The 20,707-nt window shown below is 39.2% G+C and overlaps 2 protein-coding genes across 10 annotated transcripts in view; one reads left to right on the top strand and one right to left on the bottom strand.

Annotated features, from left to right (window-relative positions):
• Positions 1-20,707, top strand: part of LOC106883976 (integrator complex subunit 11-like) — a 50,278-nt gene that overhangs the window by 23,807 nt on the left and 5,764 nt on the right. For 4 of the 9 annotated variants that reach the window (XM_089342373.1, XM_089342370.1, XM_089342375.1 and 1 more), the window contains 4 exons: positions 1,093-1,235; positions 1,555-1,678; positions 4,120-4,195; positions 8,227-8,581. In XM_089342373.1, the coding sequence (XP_089198499.1) occupies positions 1,093-1,235; positions 1,555-1,678; positions 4,120-4,179 (327 nt within the window). In that variant the 3' untranslated portion in view covers positions 4,180-4,195; positions 8,227-8,581. Of the gene's footprint in view, positions 1-1,092; positions 1,236-1,554; positions 1,679-4,119; positions 4,196-8,226; positions 8,582-15,636; positions 19,622-20,707 lie in introns of those variants that run through there. The other 5 variants (XR_016238484.1, XR_016238486.1, XR_016238485.1 and 2 more) reach the window with 4 other exon arrangements.
• LOC106883965 (amyloid protein-binding protein 2) overlaps positions 16,186-20,707 on the bottom strand; it is a 38,774-nt gene continuing 34,252 nt past the window's right edge. The window contains exon 14 of the mRNA XM_089342377.1: positions 16,186-20,571. Within this exon, the coding sequence (XP_089198503.1) occupies positions 20,345-20,571 (227 nt within the window). The 3' untranslated portion in view covers positions 16,186-20,344. The remainder of the gene's footprint in view (positions 20,572-20,707) is intronic.

The following is a 20,707-nucleotide window of genomic DNA, read 5'->3' as shown; positions in this document are numbered from 1 at the left end:
AGCAAGTATGGGCAACCTTTTTTTTCTTTTTCTTTTTTTTTTGATAAGTCAGTTACATGAGACACGACTCATCATCAGGCAAAACACACAACTAAAAAGTTTTAATAAAAATTATTTTTCTCATCCAATTCGGCCTGCCATTCAGAAAGTACTGCAGGCCAGTTTGCCCAGGACTGATGATCGAAAGTATTATTAATGTCTTGAAATTATCTCCCTTCCCTTTTCCATAATCTCTCACATTTAGAATTAAGTCTTTTTGTTTTGTTCCTCCAGTTACAAACGAAATTGTTTTTGCCTGTGTCATTCAATGCAATTCCTCTTAAATTATTTACACTGGTATGCCTGTATGGTTAAGCTATTTATTTCACAACAATATGGCTTTGAGTTCAGTCCCACTCTGTTGCACTTAGGGCAGGTGTCTTCTACTATAAACCACAGGGCAACTAATCCCTCTTTATAGGGAACATATGGAAGGGGTAGACCCAGGATATATGGGACAAAGTGGTGAGAAAGGATCTACAGACATTAAGACTCACAGAGAGGATGACCGAGGACCTGGCAGTTTGCTGTACTTGAAAAAGTGGTTGGCATTAGGAAGGGCATCCAGCTGTAGAAACCCTGCCAAAACAAACATGATGTTTGGGCAGCTCTTTAGCTGGCCAGCGCCTGTCTAACCAGCCAACCCAGCAGGGTTAGGGTTAGGAAGGGCATCCAATCATAGAAACCATGCCAAATCACACAGTAGCCTGGTGTAGTCTTCTACCTGGCTGGCTCCTGTCAAACCATCCAACCCATGCTAGCAATGACGATGATAATAGAGAGAGATAATCATATACAGTAGTGTGTATTCTTTTCCTGTTTGGATTTCCTGTCATAAACAAAACCCATCCTCAGTTCCCACCCCCCTGCATGCCAAGTGCTTACCATGTATGAACCATTGATCCAAACGAATCAGAATTACAAAATCAACCCTTCTGGGATTTGAACCTGATAACCACCTCCCATCCTCGCATAGGCAACAGCAACCCCTATTAGATATGTAATTTCATAACTCTTCTGTCTTCATTCATATTTCTTACATTCATGCTACAGAAAAGCCAACTTGTTGACCCGGCCCAGGCCATGCGTGAGTTGGGCTTGAAGCAGCACCAGCTTCGGTTCACATCTACTATTTCACTCGATGACGATGGTCCCATCTCTGATAGCGCTGACAAACTTTACCAAAAAATTAAAAAGTAAGTTAACCTGCCTTATCCATATTTTTTTTTGTTCACTTGGTTTATTCGGATGAATTTTCATCTCTCTTTCTGTCTGTCTATCTTTGTCTCTCTCTCTCTCTCTGATATTTGTTTTTTTTACACAGTAAGTCTATAAGAAACGTTATCTTTGGATAAATACTGCCGTAACAGGCCTATCAACCATGTATATTCATCAAGTATGATACATAGATGACTATTGTAATTTGATATTGTCTCATTCTCATATACCAGATATATATAATGTAGTTGTATATGTGTTGTTGAAGACTGTATCAAACTAAAACTATATTTCCAGCAAATTAAAAGACTACCCAATTCATTACTCATCGGACGGTTCCATCACAATTGCTGACACAGTTCTAGTAAAAGTGTCCGGAGATGAAGAAACCAAAGATATCGCTGTTTCATGGCTCCATCAGGTCAGTGTTCTTTTGTTTTCCTTTTTTTTTTCATTTTATTTTGTTGTATTTTGAAAGAAAAATAACATCATTGGTTGCTAGTTTCCAATGAACCAACCATTGCATTTATAAGGGATTGTCTGTGTAACTCAGGTGGAACAAGTATCACAGGGGACTTTCATTTGTAACAACAAATTTGTTTTCCCTCTAGTTTTCCCTCATTAGTTTATATTTTTACACAGACATTAATTAGTTCATTCATCGTTGTTGATGATGACCAAGGATGTCACATGACATAAGCAGACAAGGCACGGTGTGTCTGGCTCTCACCGATCAGTCTGATGCGTGCTTGGAAGGTTCTGCTGCAGATCAAGCATGAACTACACAGCCTTATATATATATACACATATATATATATATATATATATATATATATATATATATATATATATATATTATTTTATTTGTTTCAGGTGTTTGATTGCGACCATGCTGGAGCACCGCCTTTTAGTTGATGAAATCAACCCCTGAATTTGTTCTTTGTAAACCTGTTACTTATTCTATCGGTCTCTTTTGCCGAACTGCTAAGTTACAGGGACATAAACACACCAACATCGGTTGTCAGGTGATGGTGGGGGGAGGACAAAAACAGACGCAAAAACACATACATAAATATATACCTATATATATACTTCTAATCTAAGGATAATTTTTTTTTTGAAAAATCAGTGGCCAGCATATTAGAATATCTTTCAAGGTAAAAATATAAACAATTATAAATAAGGGCAAAAGAAAAAAAATTTTTCTATGCCACTTATGAGTTTTCCATGCCATCTACACATGTGCTGAGGCTTGCTACAGAATTTCTGTTTCGATATATTTGGGGGGTACTTAAATGTACCCATGACTTTGCATCTGCTTCTTCCAAGGTGTATATGTGAATGTTCTATTTATTTCTAATCGTGTTTCTCACTGAAGAAGGAAGAATCCTTGTGGATTAATCCAGAAATCAGTCCAATTCAGGAATAACGAATTTTAAAAAAATTTCTTCGTTTCAGCATGCTGTGTATTTATAGTGAAAAATATTGTGTATAGTTAGACGTTCTAACGTCTATTTTTCAGCATATTGGCAGAAAAAATTTTCTTTTACCCTTATTTATAATTGTGTGTGTGTGTGTATATATATATATATATATATATATATATATATATATATATATATATATATATGATGGGCTTCTTTCAGTTTCCGTGTACCAAATCCACTCTTAAGGCTTTGGTCAGCTTGAGTCTATAGTAGAAGACACTTGCCCAAGGTGCCACGCAGTGGGACTGAACCTGGAACCATGTGGTTGGGAAGCAAGCTTCTTACATTAAGTGTATGCACATACAAAACATTGTTACAGATCAGTGCTGGCCATAATATCTATAGAAAATCTGTAGAGATAACCTTAGTAAGTGGATAGGACCAAGACGTCTGGCACCTTACTGTACTGAAGAAGACCTCTACTCCACAGCAGAAGTGTTGATATCTAATGCCTCTAGTGGTGAAAAGCACTTGTGGCTGTGTCACATAAAAACGCTCATGCAGCACCATGTAAAAATGGTTTTGCAGTGCCATGTAAAAGCACCCAGCACACTCTGTAAAGTGGTTAACAATAGGATGGGCGTCCAGCCATAGGAACCATGCCAAATCAGACTGGAGTCTGGTGCAGCTCCCCAGCTTGCTAGCTCTGGTCAAACTGTCCAACCCATGCCAGCATGGACACTGGAAGTTAAATAATGATGATGATGATATATCTATATATTTTGCATCATCATCATCGTCGTTTAACGTCCACTTTCCATGCTGTCATGGGTTGGACAATTTGACTGAGGACTGGCAAGCCAGGAGGCTGCACCAGGTTCCAATCTGATCTGGCAAGGTTTCTACAGCTGGATGCCCTTCCTAATGCCAACCGCTCCGAGAGTGTAGTGAGTACTTTTTACATGCTACTGGCACATGAGCCAGTCAGGTGGCACTGGCATTGACCATGCTCGAATGGTGCTTTTTACATGTCACTGGCACATGAGCCAGTCAGGCGCCACTGACAATGATCGTGCTCGAATGGTGCTTTTCATGTGCCACCGGCATGGGTGCCAGTCAGGTACCACTGGCTTCAACCACGCTCAAATGATGCTCTTTACGTGCCACCAGCATTGGCATTGGCCACGCTCGAATGGTGCTTATATAATGATATACACGCGCACATTGCCAAAATATAGTATTTATATAAAATTATATGTCAAATCGTCCAACCCATGCTAGCATGGAAAGCGGACGTTAAACGATGATGATGATGATGATGATGTAAGAATAGAAGTCACTAATACTGTTGTTGATACTGAAAATAAGGGAACCAAGTATTTCTAATATGTTTTTATGCTAACATTGTTTCACTCTTTTTTTCTTCTAATTACAGGATGAAGAATTAGGCAGTTATTTATTGAAGATTCTAGAATCTGGTCTGGAAGGAACATAAATCCCCTCCTCTTAATGTAATTATAATTCTATTAAGGACCCTTTTCTTTCTTTTTCTTAGCTAAAAATATGATACTTTCTACATTGTGAAATTAAATAATAGGGATGTTTTTTTTTTCTTAAAATACGAAACAAACAGTCTGTGTTCTGATTTTATTCCTGAAAAGGAAAAGGTCTCTTATCTCTGGACTTCATATTTGCTGGAGAACAGAAGGAATTCGGTCCTTTTGTTACCATATTTCTGTTGTAATACACTGCTTTTTTTTTGTTTTTGAAGAATTTTGTAAAATAACTTTGTCATTATGAAGTTGTGATTGGAAATTTGAATGGAAGGTTTTAAATCAGATCGATTTAAACAAGAAGTTTGTACCACAAAACCAGGGGGGGGGGGGTTCAGTTGGGTTGGTATCAAAAGGGCCATGGAATTTGTTGTATGCAGAAATTATCCTCAGATTTCAGAAGTTTTTGAGTTCTAATAACCACAAATACTTCACTACGTAGTACAGAATAGTCTCAAATGTATTTCTTAAGAGAAGCATGGCTGGGTAGTTAAGAAGTTTGCTTTACAACATCATGGTTTTGGGTTCAGTCCCGCTGCTAGACACTCTGGACAAGTGTCTCATATTACACCTTCAGGTTGACCAAAGCCCTGTGAGTGAATCTGGTAAGTGGAAACTGTAGAGAAGCCTGTCAAGTGTGTTCTCTCACCTTACCATGACATTGTGAAGGTGCATGGCTTAGTGCTTAGGGTATTTGACTCATGATCATAGGATCATGAGTTCAATTCCTAGCTGTGCATTCTTGAGCAAGACACTTTATTTCACATTTCTCCAGTCCATTCCACTGGCAAAAATGAGTTGCGAGCCTTGTTGCATTCTGTGTCACACTGAATCTACCTGAAGGATACCCATATCTATGGAATACTCAGCCACTTGCACGTTAATTACACAAGCAGGCTGTTCCATTGATTGGATTAATCGAAACACTTGTCATCATATCCAACGGAGTGGCAATTCCTTTCTGGACATCACATGCTAATTGCAAACAAACAACTCTAACACACAAGTCTTGCTGTTCGTTTATGATCTTCTGTGCTCAGGAGAAAATATTTCCTTGCCGGGAAACAAGGTGAAGAATGGAGGTTGGTGACAGGAAGAGCATCTGGCCATAGAAAATCTGCCTCAGTGAATCATATCTGACCCATACCAGCATGGATATATAGGCATTAAATGATTGCCAGTCATACAAGCAGCATTGTTCATTTCCAATATTCTTCCCCAAATTTAACTGGCCATGGGGAAATATTTCCTTGTTTGAAAATAGGTGAGAGTAGGCAACAGGAAACATCCAGATACAGAAAATCTGACTCATCATCATCATCATAAAGATAACTTTATTCACTTTTCCAGGCAAGCAACGAAAAAAGGACATCATTACGATGATGAATGTGAGAATCTGTTACTTATGATATGGATCTTGTGTCACTTGTATGTATTCGTACAAGGCAACAACACTATAACAAAGCTTTGGCCCAGGGTTATAGTAGAAGATTCTTACCCAAGGTGGGACTGAACTTGAAACAATTTGGTCGGGAAGTAAACATCTTAGTCATATAGCAATACTTGTGCCTCTGTATAATATAATATTGTCCTTGTCTTGTGAGCTCACAGGCGCTGGTGACACACAAAAGGCACTTGTTTTGATGTCACATGGAAACCACATGCTGGTGGCATATATAAAAATACCCAGCACACCATTTAAAGTGGTTGGCATTAGAAAGGGCATCCAGCCCGTTAATTTGCTCTAATTTAATTCTATGTTCTGACTAAGATGTCTTGCAAACAACTCGCACATGCAAGTGCTACCAGTCGAGAACTCCGCATACCGGAAGCCAGCAAGTGTATGGGGTCATCAGGAGAGAATGCACGCCGTTTCGGGGCCTACCCTCTCAACAGCATCAATGCACACCGGCCACCCTCACTGATATGAGGCCCTACTTGCTAGATCAACTGATTAATAAAACAAAGCTCAATATTTCTCTAGCCATCTCTCATCGTCTCTTTTTGACCAAATCCAGTGGCTAGCCTTCTCCACTGTATTTTGGATATCGGTCATGGTGGTATTTACCTTACGATGAATTAAATTTAGTGACTCTGCTTTATTTCATGCATTCACCTTGTGTCCTTTAAAAGTGAACTTTTGACTGTCTTCTAATTTGCATACTGGTTTGTTCCGAAAGAGGCATGGTACTTTTTGCACATGGATCTTTAGGTTCTGGTTTTTTTTTTGTTTTTAATCAGCGTGTATTTCTGAGTATATATTGCATTGTATTTGCTCACATATTGACTCCATTATTGGCTTGCATTTGAGTAATGCAATCCAAGTTAATAATTCTGTATTAAAACATAACATAGCCATAGAAAATATGCTAAAACAGACAGTTTGGTTCAGCTCTCCAGCTGGCCAACTCCTGTCGAAATATCCAACCCATGCCAGCATGGAAAACAAACGATAAATGATGATGATGATTATCATCTATTCCAACACCTAGTATATGATATAAAGTTTATCATATATTGCATCAATATGTATAGCATGTAATACATATCATATATAACAATATATGGTTTATGATGTGTTTTATTACATATTCTAACAATGTATAACATGTAATATATATAAGAGTATATATTCAACACCGTATAGTACATGATGTAAATTTTGTTATGTATTTCAACAATATGTAATATAATAAGTATATTTCTCAACTATTCCAACAATATATACAATGTATAACATCTTGTTCCCCAACAATACAGTTTTATCATTTGTGATAATTTATACCCTTATATTTATGACAAATGTATAACATAATCTGAAGGATGTTATGCATACGTACATACATATATGCACACACGTATATATATATATATATATATATATATCATCATCATCATCATCATCATCATCGTTTAACATCCGCTTTCTATGCTAGCATGGGTTGGACGATTTGACTGAGGACTGGTGGACCAGGAGGCGACACCAGGCTCCAATCTGATTTGGCAGAGTTTCTACAGCTGGATGCCCTTCCTAACGCCAACCACTCCGAGAGTATAGTGGGTGTTTTACATGCCACCAGCATGAGGGCCAATCAGGTGGAACTGGCGACGGCCACACTCAAAATGGTGTGTTTTACGTGCCACCTGCACATATATATATATGTGTGTGTGTGTGTGTGTGTACATATATGCACACATGTGTACACATATACACACATAGATGTTATTAAATGAATTATTGTTTCTTCTAATGGAAGAGGAGTCTATCAATTCACCTCAAACAAATAAATACATGAATGCATTACATAGACTCATCAGTTAACCTCAGCTTTTTAGATCAAAAGTGGAAGGATGCTGGTTTGCCCGTCCACCCCATGTGTGTGTATGTGTGTCTGACTCTCAAGTTTCTTAATCAAATACGAATACATACAACAGAAGTAACAGACTCGCACACATCCACACATTCCTCATCATAATGGTGTCCACTTTTCCCTGCTTGCCTGGAAAAGTGAACAAAGTTATCTGGGACTTTGCACCAGCCACAGATTTGGTCTGTAGCACTCAGCAAGCTGTCCCTCAGGAATTCCCAGTTGCCCTTTATGTCACAAACCTGTAGCTGCTCCTCCCTTTCCCCAAATTTCTCAATTAGGATGTCCCTAAATCTTTGACCCAGCGAGCCAAGCAAAATTGCAGTCGTGGCAGATACACAACCCTGCAATGGACCAGCCTTCTAATTAAGGGGATTGTTGACTTGCTTGCCTTGGCAGCAGGGTGGCATCATTTGAAAGCTGAAAAAAACAATGCAAAGTGCATTGTGACCAGCAATGTATAACAACATGTGATAAGTTTGGTTGATCACATGATCACATCACAAGAAGAATAAAACCAATTTCCAAAGATGAATTTGAAGAATTTCTCTTTCAGAAAATTGAAAATATTGAAAAGGATGTATTTCAATTTTAATGAAAAAAATGTTTTGATTTGTCTAGTTTCAGTGAAAATAACATTAATGAGGAAGAAACCTGCGTCATTGAATGGAATTATTGATACCATGCCAGAATTATCTTCCAAAATATCAGGCTGCACACAAAAATTTAAGCAGCCACCAAATGAAATGAAATGGTTACAACCAGGAATACAAACGAAATTGGATTGAATCCCTGTTTCATGGAAACTTCTTGTCTATTCTACATATTCCTCAAATTGATACTACAAAGACCCCAAATTTGTAAAGGTGGCTAGAGCTGAGTCAATCAAATAGTTTGCTCAGCTGAAAGAGGACAAAACTCAAACACTACTGAATGTAAACTGAGAATTTATAAAGGATCTAACTTATATTTTAAACTCTTAGTCTTCTGTTCTATCATTTTGTGCTAAAACTTTTACCTTTGCTAGATTTACTTTAAGACTTCTCAATTGTAGGGATGCTGTCAGTAAGGTGAGGGTTGGCAATGAGTATAGTGAAGAATTCCACCAACGATCAGTCCTCAGCCCCCTCTTATTCATCATAGTCCTCCAGGATAGGATGCCTCTGGGAGCTCCTCTATGCTGATGACCTTGCTCTAATAGCTAAGTCACTTTGAGAACTAAAGAAGTTTCAGGTGTGGAAGCAAGGTCTAGAATTGAAGGGCCTTAGAGTTAACCTAGCAAAAACCAAAGTCTTAGTAAGTAGGAAGGTAGATGGCTCTGCTCGATTTGTAGAAAAGGCATAGGTAGAAATTCCACAAGATGTACCCGGTGTAAGCTATGGACACATAAGAGGTGCAGCAATATCAAAGGAAGGCTAACTGGGACGATAGTTTTTGCGTGTGGCAAATGCTCAGGAGCAATAAACACTGAAAATGTGCAGAAAACAGTTTCCGTCACATGCTGGGGGAAAAAACTAGAAGTAGTTGATAGTTTCTGTTACCTAGGTGACCAAGTCAGTAGCAAGGATGGATGCTCTGAGAGCATAGCTGCTAGAATAAGAATAGCCTGGGCAAAGTTCAGAGAGCTCCTACCTCTGCTGGTAACAAAGGTCCTCTCACTCAGAGTGAAAGGTAGACTGTATGATGCCTGTGTGTGAACAGCCATGCTACATGGCAGTGAAACATGAGCTATGACTACTGAGAACGTGTAAGCTTGCAAGGAACGAAGCTAGTATGCTCTGCTGGATGTGTAATGTCAGTGTGCATACACGACAGAGTGTAAGCGCTCTGAGAGAAAAGTTGGACATCAGAAGTTCAGATGTGTGCAAAAGAGACGACTGTGCTGGTATGGTCATGTGTTGCATACAGATGAAGACAACTGTGTGAAAAAGTGTCACACCCTAGCAGTTGAGGGAACCTGTGGAAGAGGTAGACCCAGGAAGACTTGGGATGAGGTGGTGAAGCACAACCTTTGAACATTGGGCCTCACAGAGGCACTGACAAGCTACCAAGACCTTTGGAGATATGTTGTGCTTGAGAAGACCTGGCAAGCCAAGTGAGACCATAACCGTGGCCTATGCCAGGGGTGTAACCAGCCCATTTAAGAGTACCCTTCAATCATTGGGCAATAAAACTGTTGAGAAGACCTGTTGAGTCAAGTGAAATCATTGTTGTGGCTGATGCCAGAACCATCAGACTGGGACCCGTTCTGGTGGCACGTAAAAAGTACCATTTGAGCGCGGTCGATGCCAGTCCTACTGGCACATAAAATGCACCATACGAACGTGGTCACTGCCAGTGCCACCTGACTGGTCCCGTGCTGGTGGTATTTAAAAAGTACCATTCGAGCGTGGTCATTGCCAGTTCCGCCTGACTGGCTCCTGTACCCGTGACATGTAAAAAGCACCATTTGAGCATGATCGATGCCAGTGCTGCCTGACTGGCTCTTGTGCCAGTGGCACATAAAAGCACCCACTACATTCTCAGAGTGGTTGGTGAGGAAGGCCATCCAGCTGCAGGAACCTTGCCAGATCAGATTGGAGCCTGGTGTAGCTTTCTGGCTTGCCAGTCCTGTCAAACCATCCAACCCATGCTAGCATGGAAAGCGAACATTAAACAATGATGATGTTTCCATGTCTAGAGTTACCTCTCTAAACCTTCAATATATTCACTATATTTGATTGCATAAACAATGCTCAGGCTTGTTGGATGCACTCCAATTTCAGCAATGCATACTTTGGAAAAAGTGCTTTTAGTACATTAAAACTCATGGGAGGCACATCTTCGCATATAGGACCCAGGGCGAATTTTTGGAGACATTTTAGAGGGTAAAAAAGTGCATCTTATCTTCCACATTTGTTGGCATGTGGTAGGTCATACAAGTTCCCATGAACGGCTAATCTTTAACTCCTCTGTAATGACCTGATGAACTGTAGTAAAAAGGAGGGGGGCAAACAACTGAACCCTAATCGACCCCCTACTTCCACACTAAATTACTTACTGAACTCTTGCCTCACTGCTTGCATAACTTTAACAAGTCATTCATTTATCCTTAATTTACTTAGCAATCACCAGACAACAAGGATCCTTGTCAAACGCCTTCTCCAGATCAATGAATGCTATTTAATAGTGGTTTACTCTTAGCAAAGTGGAGGCGCAATGGCCCAGTGGTTAGGGAAGAGGACTCGCGGTCATAGGATCGCAGTTTCGATTCCCAGACCGGGCGTTGTGAGTGTTTATTGAGTGAAAACACCTAAAAGCTCCACGAGGCTCCGGCAGGGGATGGTGGCGAACCCTGCTGTACTCTTCCACCACAACTTTCTCTCACTCTTTCTTCCTGTTTCTGTTGTGCCTGTAATTCAAAGGGTCAGCCTTGTCACTCTGTGTCACGCTGAATATCCCCGAGAACTACGTTAAGGGTACACGTATCTGTGGAGTGCTCAGCCACTTGCACGTTAATTTCACGAGCAGGCTGTTCCGTTGATCGGATCAACTGGAACCCTCGACGTCGTAAGCGACGGAGTGCCAACAACTCTTAGCAAAGAACTTGTCTCGTTAACATAGTGTCCTTGAATAAGATACTTCATTCCACTTGGCTGAAATTGAATTGTGTCTGCTACAAAAAAAGCAACATGTAGGATATTGGCCCTCAAATCTTGTGAAATCCTGATGTCATCAGCTCTTAATGGCTATGGCACATTTGGTGAGACAGAGATATAAGACAACCTAGAGGATGAAGATATGGAAATTGAAATGTCCTTCTGTTAAACTTAAGTTCAGAGGTTTTAGATGATATGTATGTCAAACAAGGAAGAGATAGAGACAAACTTATAACAGAAGGCATCTGGAAATGCCTACAAGACAGAAAAAAATACCTACTCCAATACTCCACCTACCCCAGAAATGTTCATACCTGTATTCCCTGTTCTCGGAGAATGTGGTTTTTGTACCACCCCCACTTCTATCTAACCCCTTGTGCACAATAACTCCTGCATTTCTACAGCCTTTCCACATTTACTTTTCATCATGCCAATGATGATGCTGGCAGCCCTGAAGTTTTGTACCTGGCAGGAAGAGGGAGGTTTTCAGTGGTGTCAGGATCATTACTTGATGTCTCCCTCATCTTGCTACGATGAGTTTGTCAGTCGTACTAAATTCCAATTTCGTCCAAGCTAATTCTCTTCCTCGTCAGTTGTACTATAACTATGTTGCTTTCATAACTTCTTAGTCTGTGAATTTGATATCTCCGTAGTTCTTTCTAGAGCTAATCTTTATCCATGATAATATTGCTGTGTCAGTCACTGGGTGCGATATCTCTCTCCAATACCTGATTGACTCTGTGGGTAACTAATGCAATCCCCCACTTCACCACATATTGTGAGCATCACCCAACAACCATCCCTCGTGAATTGGCTGCTTCTCTTACCTTCATATCACCACACCCATTTCTGTCCTCATTCTTGATCACTCTCTCTCTCTCTCTCACTGTGATCAGGTAACCACGTGTTGGGTCATCCCATAAATAATACAGTGTTTTCGATTGCATGAACTAAAAGTCAGAGGAGAATGGGATAAACTACCTGCATCAACTTGCTATAAAAGCAAGTAGTAGTTTTACCTTGTACTTATTCTTAGTGCAAGTTTTGAAGAGTGCAGTTCGATTTTAACAGTTATTTTTTCAAAGCTGTAATGTAAATGACAAAGGAGCATATTCGAGGAATATTAATGCAGTATATGAAGATCAGACAATAAGCGTAAGCCAGTGTAAATGGTGATTCCAAAAATTCCGAGCCAGAAACTACAGCTTAGAAAATGAGCCTCGTCCTAGATCTGTAGAGCTCAACAAGGACATCCTAAAAACCCTGGTGGAACAAAATCCCATCGTAAGTGTTGAGGAACTAGCAGAGAACCTTGGATTTGGTCATTCACCCATTCATCGACACCTGTGTGCCAGCGGAAAAGTCAGAAAATTGGGCCAATGGGTTCCTCACAGACTTTCCCGAGTCTAATCACGTGTAGAGAGTGAATGTGTGCTCTTCTTTGCTGTCACTTTCACAAATGCAACTTTTTTGAACTGAATAGTAGATGGGGACAGGAAATGGGTTCTCTATAAAAGTGTCAAGTGCCAAAGACAGTGGGTAGGGAAGGGAGAAACACCAGCACCCCAGGCTAAAGAAGGTTTTCACCCACATAAGGTATTGTTATCTGTTTGGTGGGATATGAAAGGTTTGGTTCACTTTGAACTTTTAAATCCAAACCAAATGATAACAAAGGAGATCTACTGTGAACGGCTTAAGTCAGCGCTAGAAGAAAAACAACCATCTTTGGTTTCAAGACGAAAGGTGTTCATCCATCAGGATAATGCTTGGCCACATAGAGCGAGGATGAATTCCAAATACTGGAGCAGTTTGAATGGGGAACAATGACCCCCACCCACCATATTCGCTGGACATTGCTTCATCTGATTATCATTTATTCCACAGTCTTCAGAATCGTGTGGACGGAAAAAATATAAGTTCTCTAGACAAGGTTAGAACAGTACTGGAGGAGTATTTTTTGTCACAGACAAGTGAATTATGGAAGAGGGGCCTTGCAAGTCTACCAGATAGAAGGAAGAGCATTGTAGAAAATGAAGGAGAGTATATTTTAGATTAAAAAAGAACTTTGTTTATTTTAATTTTGAAAAATAAGAAAATATTTTTAAAAAAACATTATTTATGGGATGACCCAATACCTCCTATACAGCAAGGGACCCTGTTTCTGCCTCTCTGTCACACTCTAACCTTTCATCATCTGACACAAGATCTCCTCTTCCAATGCCTTCTCCCCCTCTCAAAGATTCCTTGTCTTGCAAATTACTTGGTGACGCCGCTAGTACTGGTGCTTTGTAAAAAGCATCCAGTCCACACTGTAAAGTGGTTGGCATCTGGAAAGGCATCCATCTGTAAAAACCATGCCAAAACTGACTTCACATGTGCTTGTACCACATGAAAAGCACTCTGCTGGGTGGTTGGCATTAGGAAGGGCATCCAGCTGTAAAAACTGGGCCAAAGCAGACACGGACATCTGGTGCAATCCCCTTCCTGACCAGCTCCTGTCAAACTGTCCAACCGATGCCAGCATGGGAAGCAGATGTTAAATGATGACAACAATGATGAAGCCTTTTGATACCAACTCACTGAGATCACCCCTTGTTTCTATGACACAAAACTTCCTATTTTAAAGTGATCTAAATTAAAACCTTCCTTCAAAATTTCACGTTAATTTATAATCCAAACAACAGCTTGATGACACTTCATCATCATCATCATCATCCAGCGTGTTTTTCCTGCTGACTGATTGGATTGTTGGTATTTTGATGTAACCACAGATCTGGTCTGAGGTTGACAGCTGCTTATCTCACACAAATTCCCTGTTCTTTCTTATAGCTCTCTCTCTCTCTCTGTCCTCCTCCTTGTCATTTACTTTGGAAATACACTGCATTTCTTTCAAGTATTTTTGTAAAATAATGAAGAAATTAGTAAAATGGCTTTATCATTATTAAGTTGGTGCCTGCAACATAAATTAGCATGAAATTTTGTTGGAAGGTTTTAATTCACCAGCAATATACCTGATGCCCCCACCTACATTTCTTCTTCCTTTTCTTTTTATTTTAAAGACTTATTCACCATTCATTTCCTGTAAATTATCCTATGTCCTGTTCAATGCAGTTTAGTTAGTTTTTCTGATGAGTGGTAGCACACCTAAGCACTATATACAATAAGTTTGTTACTATAATTTAGATCACTTTAAGATAAGAAGTTTACATCATAGAACCAGAGGTCATTTCAGGCAGGTTAATATCAAAGAAGTTTAGCTGACCAATAAACAAATAATTGAACACTTGCATGGAGAGGAATCTGCCTACGAGCTTATAGATACTGTTTCTGATCCCAAACTGGAAACTACTACCATTAAGTGCCTTAACAGACTGGAACTATTCTGGTCTGCCACATCAGACCGAAGAAAGGATTATCAATTATTCATTATTATTATTTAATGTCTGCTTTTCATGCTGGCATGGGTTGCACAGTTTAACAGGAGCTGCACCAAGTTCCATTGTCTGTTTTGGCACAGTTTCTACAGCAGGATGCCCTTCCTAATGCCAACAAATTTAGTGTGTGCTGGGTGATTTTAATGTGGCACCAATGTCCCCAAAATTCCATGTTTGTGTAACAGCACGTGATTGGTGGTCAAACAATTAATGTCACATTTGATAGAAAACAGATAGGGCTGTGACATGTTTATCACAAAACTTTGAATCATTCCCAAATAATTCGCCCAATTTAATTTCAAGTACATACAAGTAACAGCTATTTATCTCCCTTGTTTCATGAGATCTACGTTATGCAGTTATACTCAACTAATGCCCATTCCATCCATCCATCCATCAATTTTCTCTGTCCATTACTCATGGGAGTCGAGTCCTCAAGCATCTCCCCTATAGGGTCCTATTAGACGAAGCCATTATTACACTTTCCTGCTGGATTCCCAAGTGTGACTAATTGAAACTATGGATATTATTCAACAATTTCATTTTCAGTCTATCCCTGTGTCCACTGCTGGTTGGTTTGGCTTGAAGAATCTGTCTAGCAATCCTTTTCTGCAAAATTCTAAACACATGTCCTTTGTATTTGAGTTGTGACTTATCAATGCAGAGAAGTAGCATCTCAACCTGCAGGGACTCTCTGCTTCACACATCCATAACATTCTATATTAATGTCGCCAATTTTTAAACCTCCGAACTGTTAGATAGCAAGAGTTGAATGTCCTTACGAGTTTTTGCTCATTTTTGGATGTTCAGTTGTGATTTTTATTATGTTTGTTCTTCCTACGAAAAACTGTTGACTACCATCTGGTGCTTTTCTTCTGCGTTCAGCTGGATTTATGTTGTAATTAAATAATACCTTTAAAGAACCTAGCTTCCTAATAAAATACTCTTTTCTACTCTAGGCACAAAGCCCAAGATTTTTGGGGAGGGGGCCAGTCGATTAGATCGACCCCAGTATGCAACTGGTACTTAATTGATCGACCCCCCCAAAAGGCAAAGTCGACCTCAGCAGAATTTGAACTCAGAACATAAAGACAGACGAAATACCGCTGAGCATTTCACTCGGCATGCTAACATTTATGCCAACTCACTGCCTTTCCCTAATGGAATACCGTGATAACTAATACAGCCATTATCATCATCACATATGCTTTTCCATGTCTGCATGGGTTAGGTGAGTACCCTCCAACACAATATCCTAACATTTGTTGTATTCCTTTGTCATTTCTTTTACGAGGTTCAATATTTTGCGATCAGCCTTCACGACTTCTCCCAATCTTTGGTTTTCCTTTTCCACCAGATCCTTCCGCAAGAATCTCTTGGCAATTCTTCACCCATCTTCCATACACATTTTATGTCCATAGCAACAGGACCGTTGCTCTTCTACGATCGATTTCTCTCAACTCCTCATCATAATGGTCACAAAGATAAAATATTAAAAAACGTTCACATTTACAATTAAAATTACTAATTTCATTCATCATTTGAAATATATACAGTATGGAAATATTTCTGAATGTATTTTCGATAACCAGTTTTATCTCTGCTGCTTATCGACACTGAATGTTCTGCTTGTCCAGTTTTCATTTTAAAGACAACGTATAGTTTGGAAATGGCATGAGGACGTAATTATTATCATTATTATTTTTTTTTTTTTTTTTTTTTTTATATGAGAATATGTGATGTTCATTATGTTTCAGAAAGCATAAGTGATTGTAAATGAAGCAATCCTAACTAATTAATGAGTTGCTTCAATGAAAAAGATGATAATAATAATAAAAATAACAACAACAATAATAATAATATTAATATAACCCTATTTCTTAAGATCTAAGGTTTGAATGTCACAAATATAATACAGTTTGTGAATGCAAAGAATGCCGCTAAAAGCCTTGATGAAAACATGTAAGACTAAACGGCTGACATAAATACGTAAAAAAAAAAAAAAATTTTTTTTTTTCTTTTTAAATCTGTCCTGAAATCCTTTGATAAATACCTTGATGTTTACCATGCCATGAAGTTGGCAGTGTTTGATTTGAAGACGATTCTTTTTGACAACAGCCATTTCTTTCTACAGCAAGGTACACCGACAGATCCTAACCCGACATCTTGGTTAATAAGCTTTTGCTCAACGATTGGAGCAAAGGCAGTCGCAACCAAGCACATCACACACACACACAGAAGTTTATTTAGAGGGGTGGGGGTGAAGAAGAGGGAATGAAATTTCCTTTACATACTGAATGATTTTTTTTTTTCCCTTTTCGTCATGAAACAAAGAAATATGATGGAATTACTAAATGCATAAAGTCTTTTGCTTCAGCTTCCAGCAAATGAATGACTACGTGTACATAAGTGTGTGTGTGTGTACATATATAAGGTGCAGGTGTAGCTGTGTGGTTGAGAAGTTTGACTCCCAACTGCATGGTTCTGAGTTCAGTCCCACTGCATGGCACCTTAGGCGTCTTTTACTACAGCATCATGCCAACTGAAGCCTCGTGAGTGGATTTCTAAAAAGAACGTTTTGCATTTCTTTTTACATCTGTTTTTTCCATGCAGGCATGGGTTGGAGGAATATATTACTGAGACATTTTGTTTGACAGCCAAATGTCGCTTCTGTCACTAATACCTTTACCCGTTTCACAAATTATGAGATCTCTTAATCCACATATGTTCCAAGATACTCAGCCAGTGGACAATTGTTGAAACAGGGAAGGACAACATCGTCATTTGTAGCTTTCAGATTGCAAATATAAACACACACACAAGGTGGACAACTGACTAAAGTTGTCTGTCAGAATGATTGCTTTGTAATAATCATTCTGGCTCTCTGTGCTCAGAGTACAAATCCTGCCATGGTCAACTTTGCCTTTCATTCTTTCGGGGTCAGTAAAGTACCAGTCATGCACTGCGGTCTATTCTTCACTTTCATTCACTCTTTCGTTCTCTCTTCCACAAGAAATCAAATGTGATCAGACCTAGAGAGGTTTGGACTCCACCAGGTCTGAAAATGCCCATGCATGGGCGTATGTGTATGTGTGTGTATACGATACATACATGCACAAACAAGATGTGCCTTCAGTTTCTGCCTTGCGAATCCACTCAGAAGGCTTTGATCAGTCAGGAGCTACAGAAGACACTTGGCTCAGGTGTCAAGTAATGGATCTAAACCATGGGGTTACAAAACGAACTTCTTAACCACACAACCACACCTGTGTGTGCCCCCCACCCCACCCACATACACACACCACTTTCACACAAACATCACAGATATATATACATTTTAATGGTAGGGATGATTTAGATCCAGGCTCTCACCTCCATAGTACTCCATCCAAGTACTTGGCTCAAGGAGTGCTTAAAGAAGAGTACGAACAGTACGCCTCATTAATCAACCAATTGTTAATTAATTAAATAATAATACTTATGCACCCTGCAAATCCAAAGACTGTATAACAAGGTATTGGACCTTCATTGCAGAGTAAATAACAATAATAATAATAATAAATGAATAAGGAATGAAGATGATGTTCTGTTTCGGTAACGATTGTTTCCATGAAAATGATTACTTAGTGATTGCTTAGATGTTACATATTTATTATGTGTTTCAGTCATCACACTGTGGCCATGCTGGGGCACTGCCTTGAAGAATTTTTAGTCGAAGGAATTGTTTCGATCCAGTTATTTCTTTTTAAAGCCTAGTATTTATTGTATCGATCGCTTTTGCTGAACTGTTAAGTTACAGGGGATGTAGACAAACCAACACTGGTTGTCAAATGTTGGTGGGGGACAAACACAGACACAAAGACATACACACACATATAGATACATATTCAATGGGCTTCTTTCAGTTTTCGTCTGTCAAATTCACTGACAAGGCTTTGGTTGACCCGAGGCAGTAGTAGAAGATACTTGTCCAAGGAGCCAGGCAGTAGGACTGAACCTGGAACCGTGTGGTTGGGAAACAAACTTCTTACTACACAGCCACGCCTGCGCCTATATACAGAGGTTATTATTTCATGTCACATAATAATAATAATCCTTTCTACAAAAGACAAGGCCTGAAATTTCGGGGAAGGGACTAGTCATTTACATCAACCCCCAGTGTTTCACTGGTACCTAATTTATCGACCCCGAAAAGATGAAAGGCAAAGTCAACCTCGGCAGAATTTGAACTCAGAATGTAAAGACTGGTGAAATACCGCTAAGCATTTTGCCTGGCCTGGTAATGATTCTACCAGCTCACCACCATTGTCACATAATGATACTAATAAAAATTAAAATAAAATATCCATTTTATTTCGTCAGGTGTTGTGTAGAATCATTAGGTTACAATCCATTCGTGGGAGATGTCATCCCAACAAGAGAAAGTAACACGAGATAGAGAGACACACACACACACACAGATGAAGGTCTAACCAGGTTGACTGACTGGGGGATGGTTTAATTCAACATTTATAAGGTTCCAACTAATCTGAGACACTTATAAAGGACATTGAAAGTGAAATAATCGAGTCTGTCACTGTAGTATTTATGATGTTTGAGTGAGTAGAGAAAAAAAACATCTAGAAGACAGCGATAGCTTATAGGGACTTCGAATTAAGACAAAGCAGTAAATTTTGTATCTATGAGGGTTTCTAGTCACTCATTAATACTTATAGATCCACCACCACGAGATAACATTAAAAGTAATTAGGTGCAAAAACACATCCAAGAAACATACCATATATATATATATATACATATATATACATACACACAAATTGACTGAGTAATGAGGCATACTGTTAGTACACACACAAGATCCCTCAGTTGAGTGGGGGGTTCCTGTCTTGCATGTTATTTGGCAATCTCATTATTACTGGTGCCTCAAAAAAAAAAAAAGAAAAAGCATTTGGTACATCTGTAAAGTGGTTGGTATCAGGAAGAGCATCCAGCTGTAGAAACCATGTTAAAGCAGACAGTGGAGCCAGGCACAGCCTTCGCTCAACGGTTCATGTTGAACTGTCCAACTCCTGCCGGCATGGAAAAAGGGACATTAAAAGATGATGATGTCTGTATCTATACATAGCATACGCACACACACTCACACTCGATTCTTTCAGACACCGATCAGTTGGAACAAATATTGAATTAAAACATTTCTCCAGTCAGTCAATATGTCGGATACACCTCCATCTCTTTCGCATGTTGTTGGAATGGCATCTGTCATAGATTGATTGTCACCCAAACGTTCTACAGGGCATCTGACAAAATGAAATGAATATTCGGTTTTATCAGGCATTATTACATAAGAATCTCTATCTATGTAATGCATAAGTATACAATAATAACCGTTCTCATGGAAACGATCGTCACATACTATAACATTGTCTTCATTCCTTATAGATATATATATTTAATGTATTTATGTACACACTCACACACATACTATCACCATACGCAATATAACTTTTTTTTTATTATTATTTCTTCACCAGACACATATCATATATACACCGACACACATCTCTATGCACAAGATACTCACACTGCAACTTGTGTGATGTTTACAAGTTTACAGTTGCATGTATTGATGATCTACAATGTTAAAAGTCATGGAGAGTTGTTGCATTATGAGTTGAAAACGTATTTGTGAAGGTCCTGGACTGATAGGTCCAATGAGAAGTCCAACGGTTTTACTTCAATAGCATTTGTATGATCACGAATGCGATTCCAATCCTGTAAAATCCGACTGTAGTGTAACATATTCTCTCTGTCCCCCTGGCTTTGGTACAGGCGTAAGAGGCCTTTGTAGTCATATTCAAGTCCACTGTATCCAGCACCAAACAGTTTTTTACCTGCAAGATAAAAGGATAAAGGAATAAGGAAAGACTCAAATATTGAATTTCTCCATGCTGGGGGAAAAAAAAATGCTTAGCTGCATTTCTTCTGATTTTAGGTTCTGAGTTCAAATACTGCCAGGGTCAAATTTGC

Source organism: Octopus bimaculoides, chromosome 26 (genome assembly GCF_046866305.1).
Source record: "Octopus bimaculoides isolate indiv1 chromosome 26, ASM4686630v1, whole genome shotgun sequence".
NCBI classification, from domain to species: domain Eukaryota; kingdom Metazoa; phylum Mollusca; class Cephalopoda; order Octopoda; family Octopodidae; genus Octopus; species Octopus bimaculoides.
This window is presented reverse-complemented; position numbering and strand designations above follow the sequence as displayed.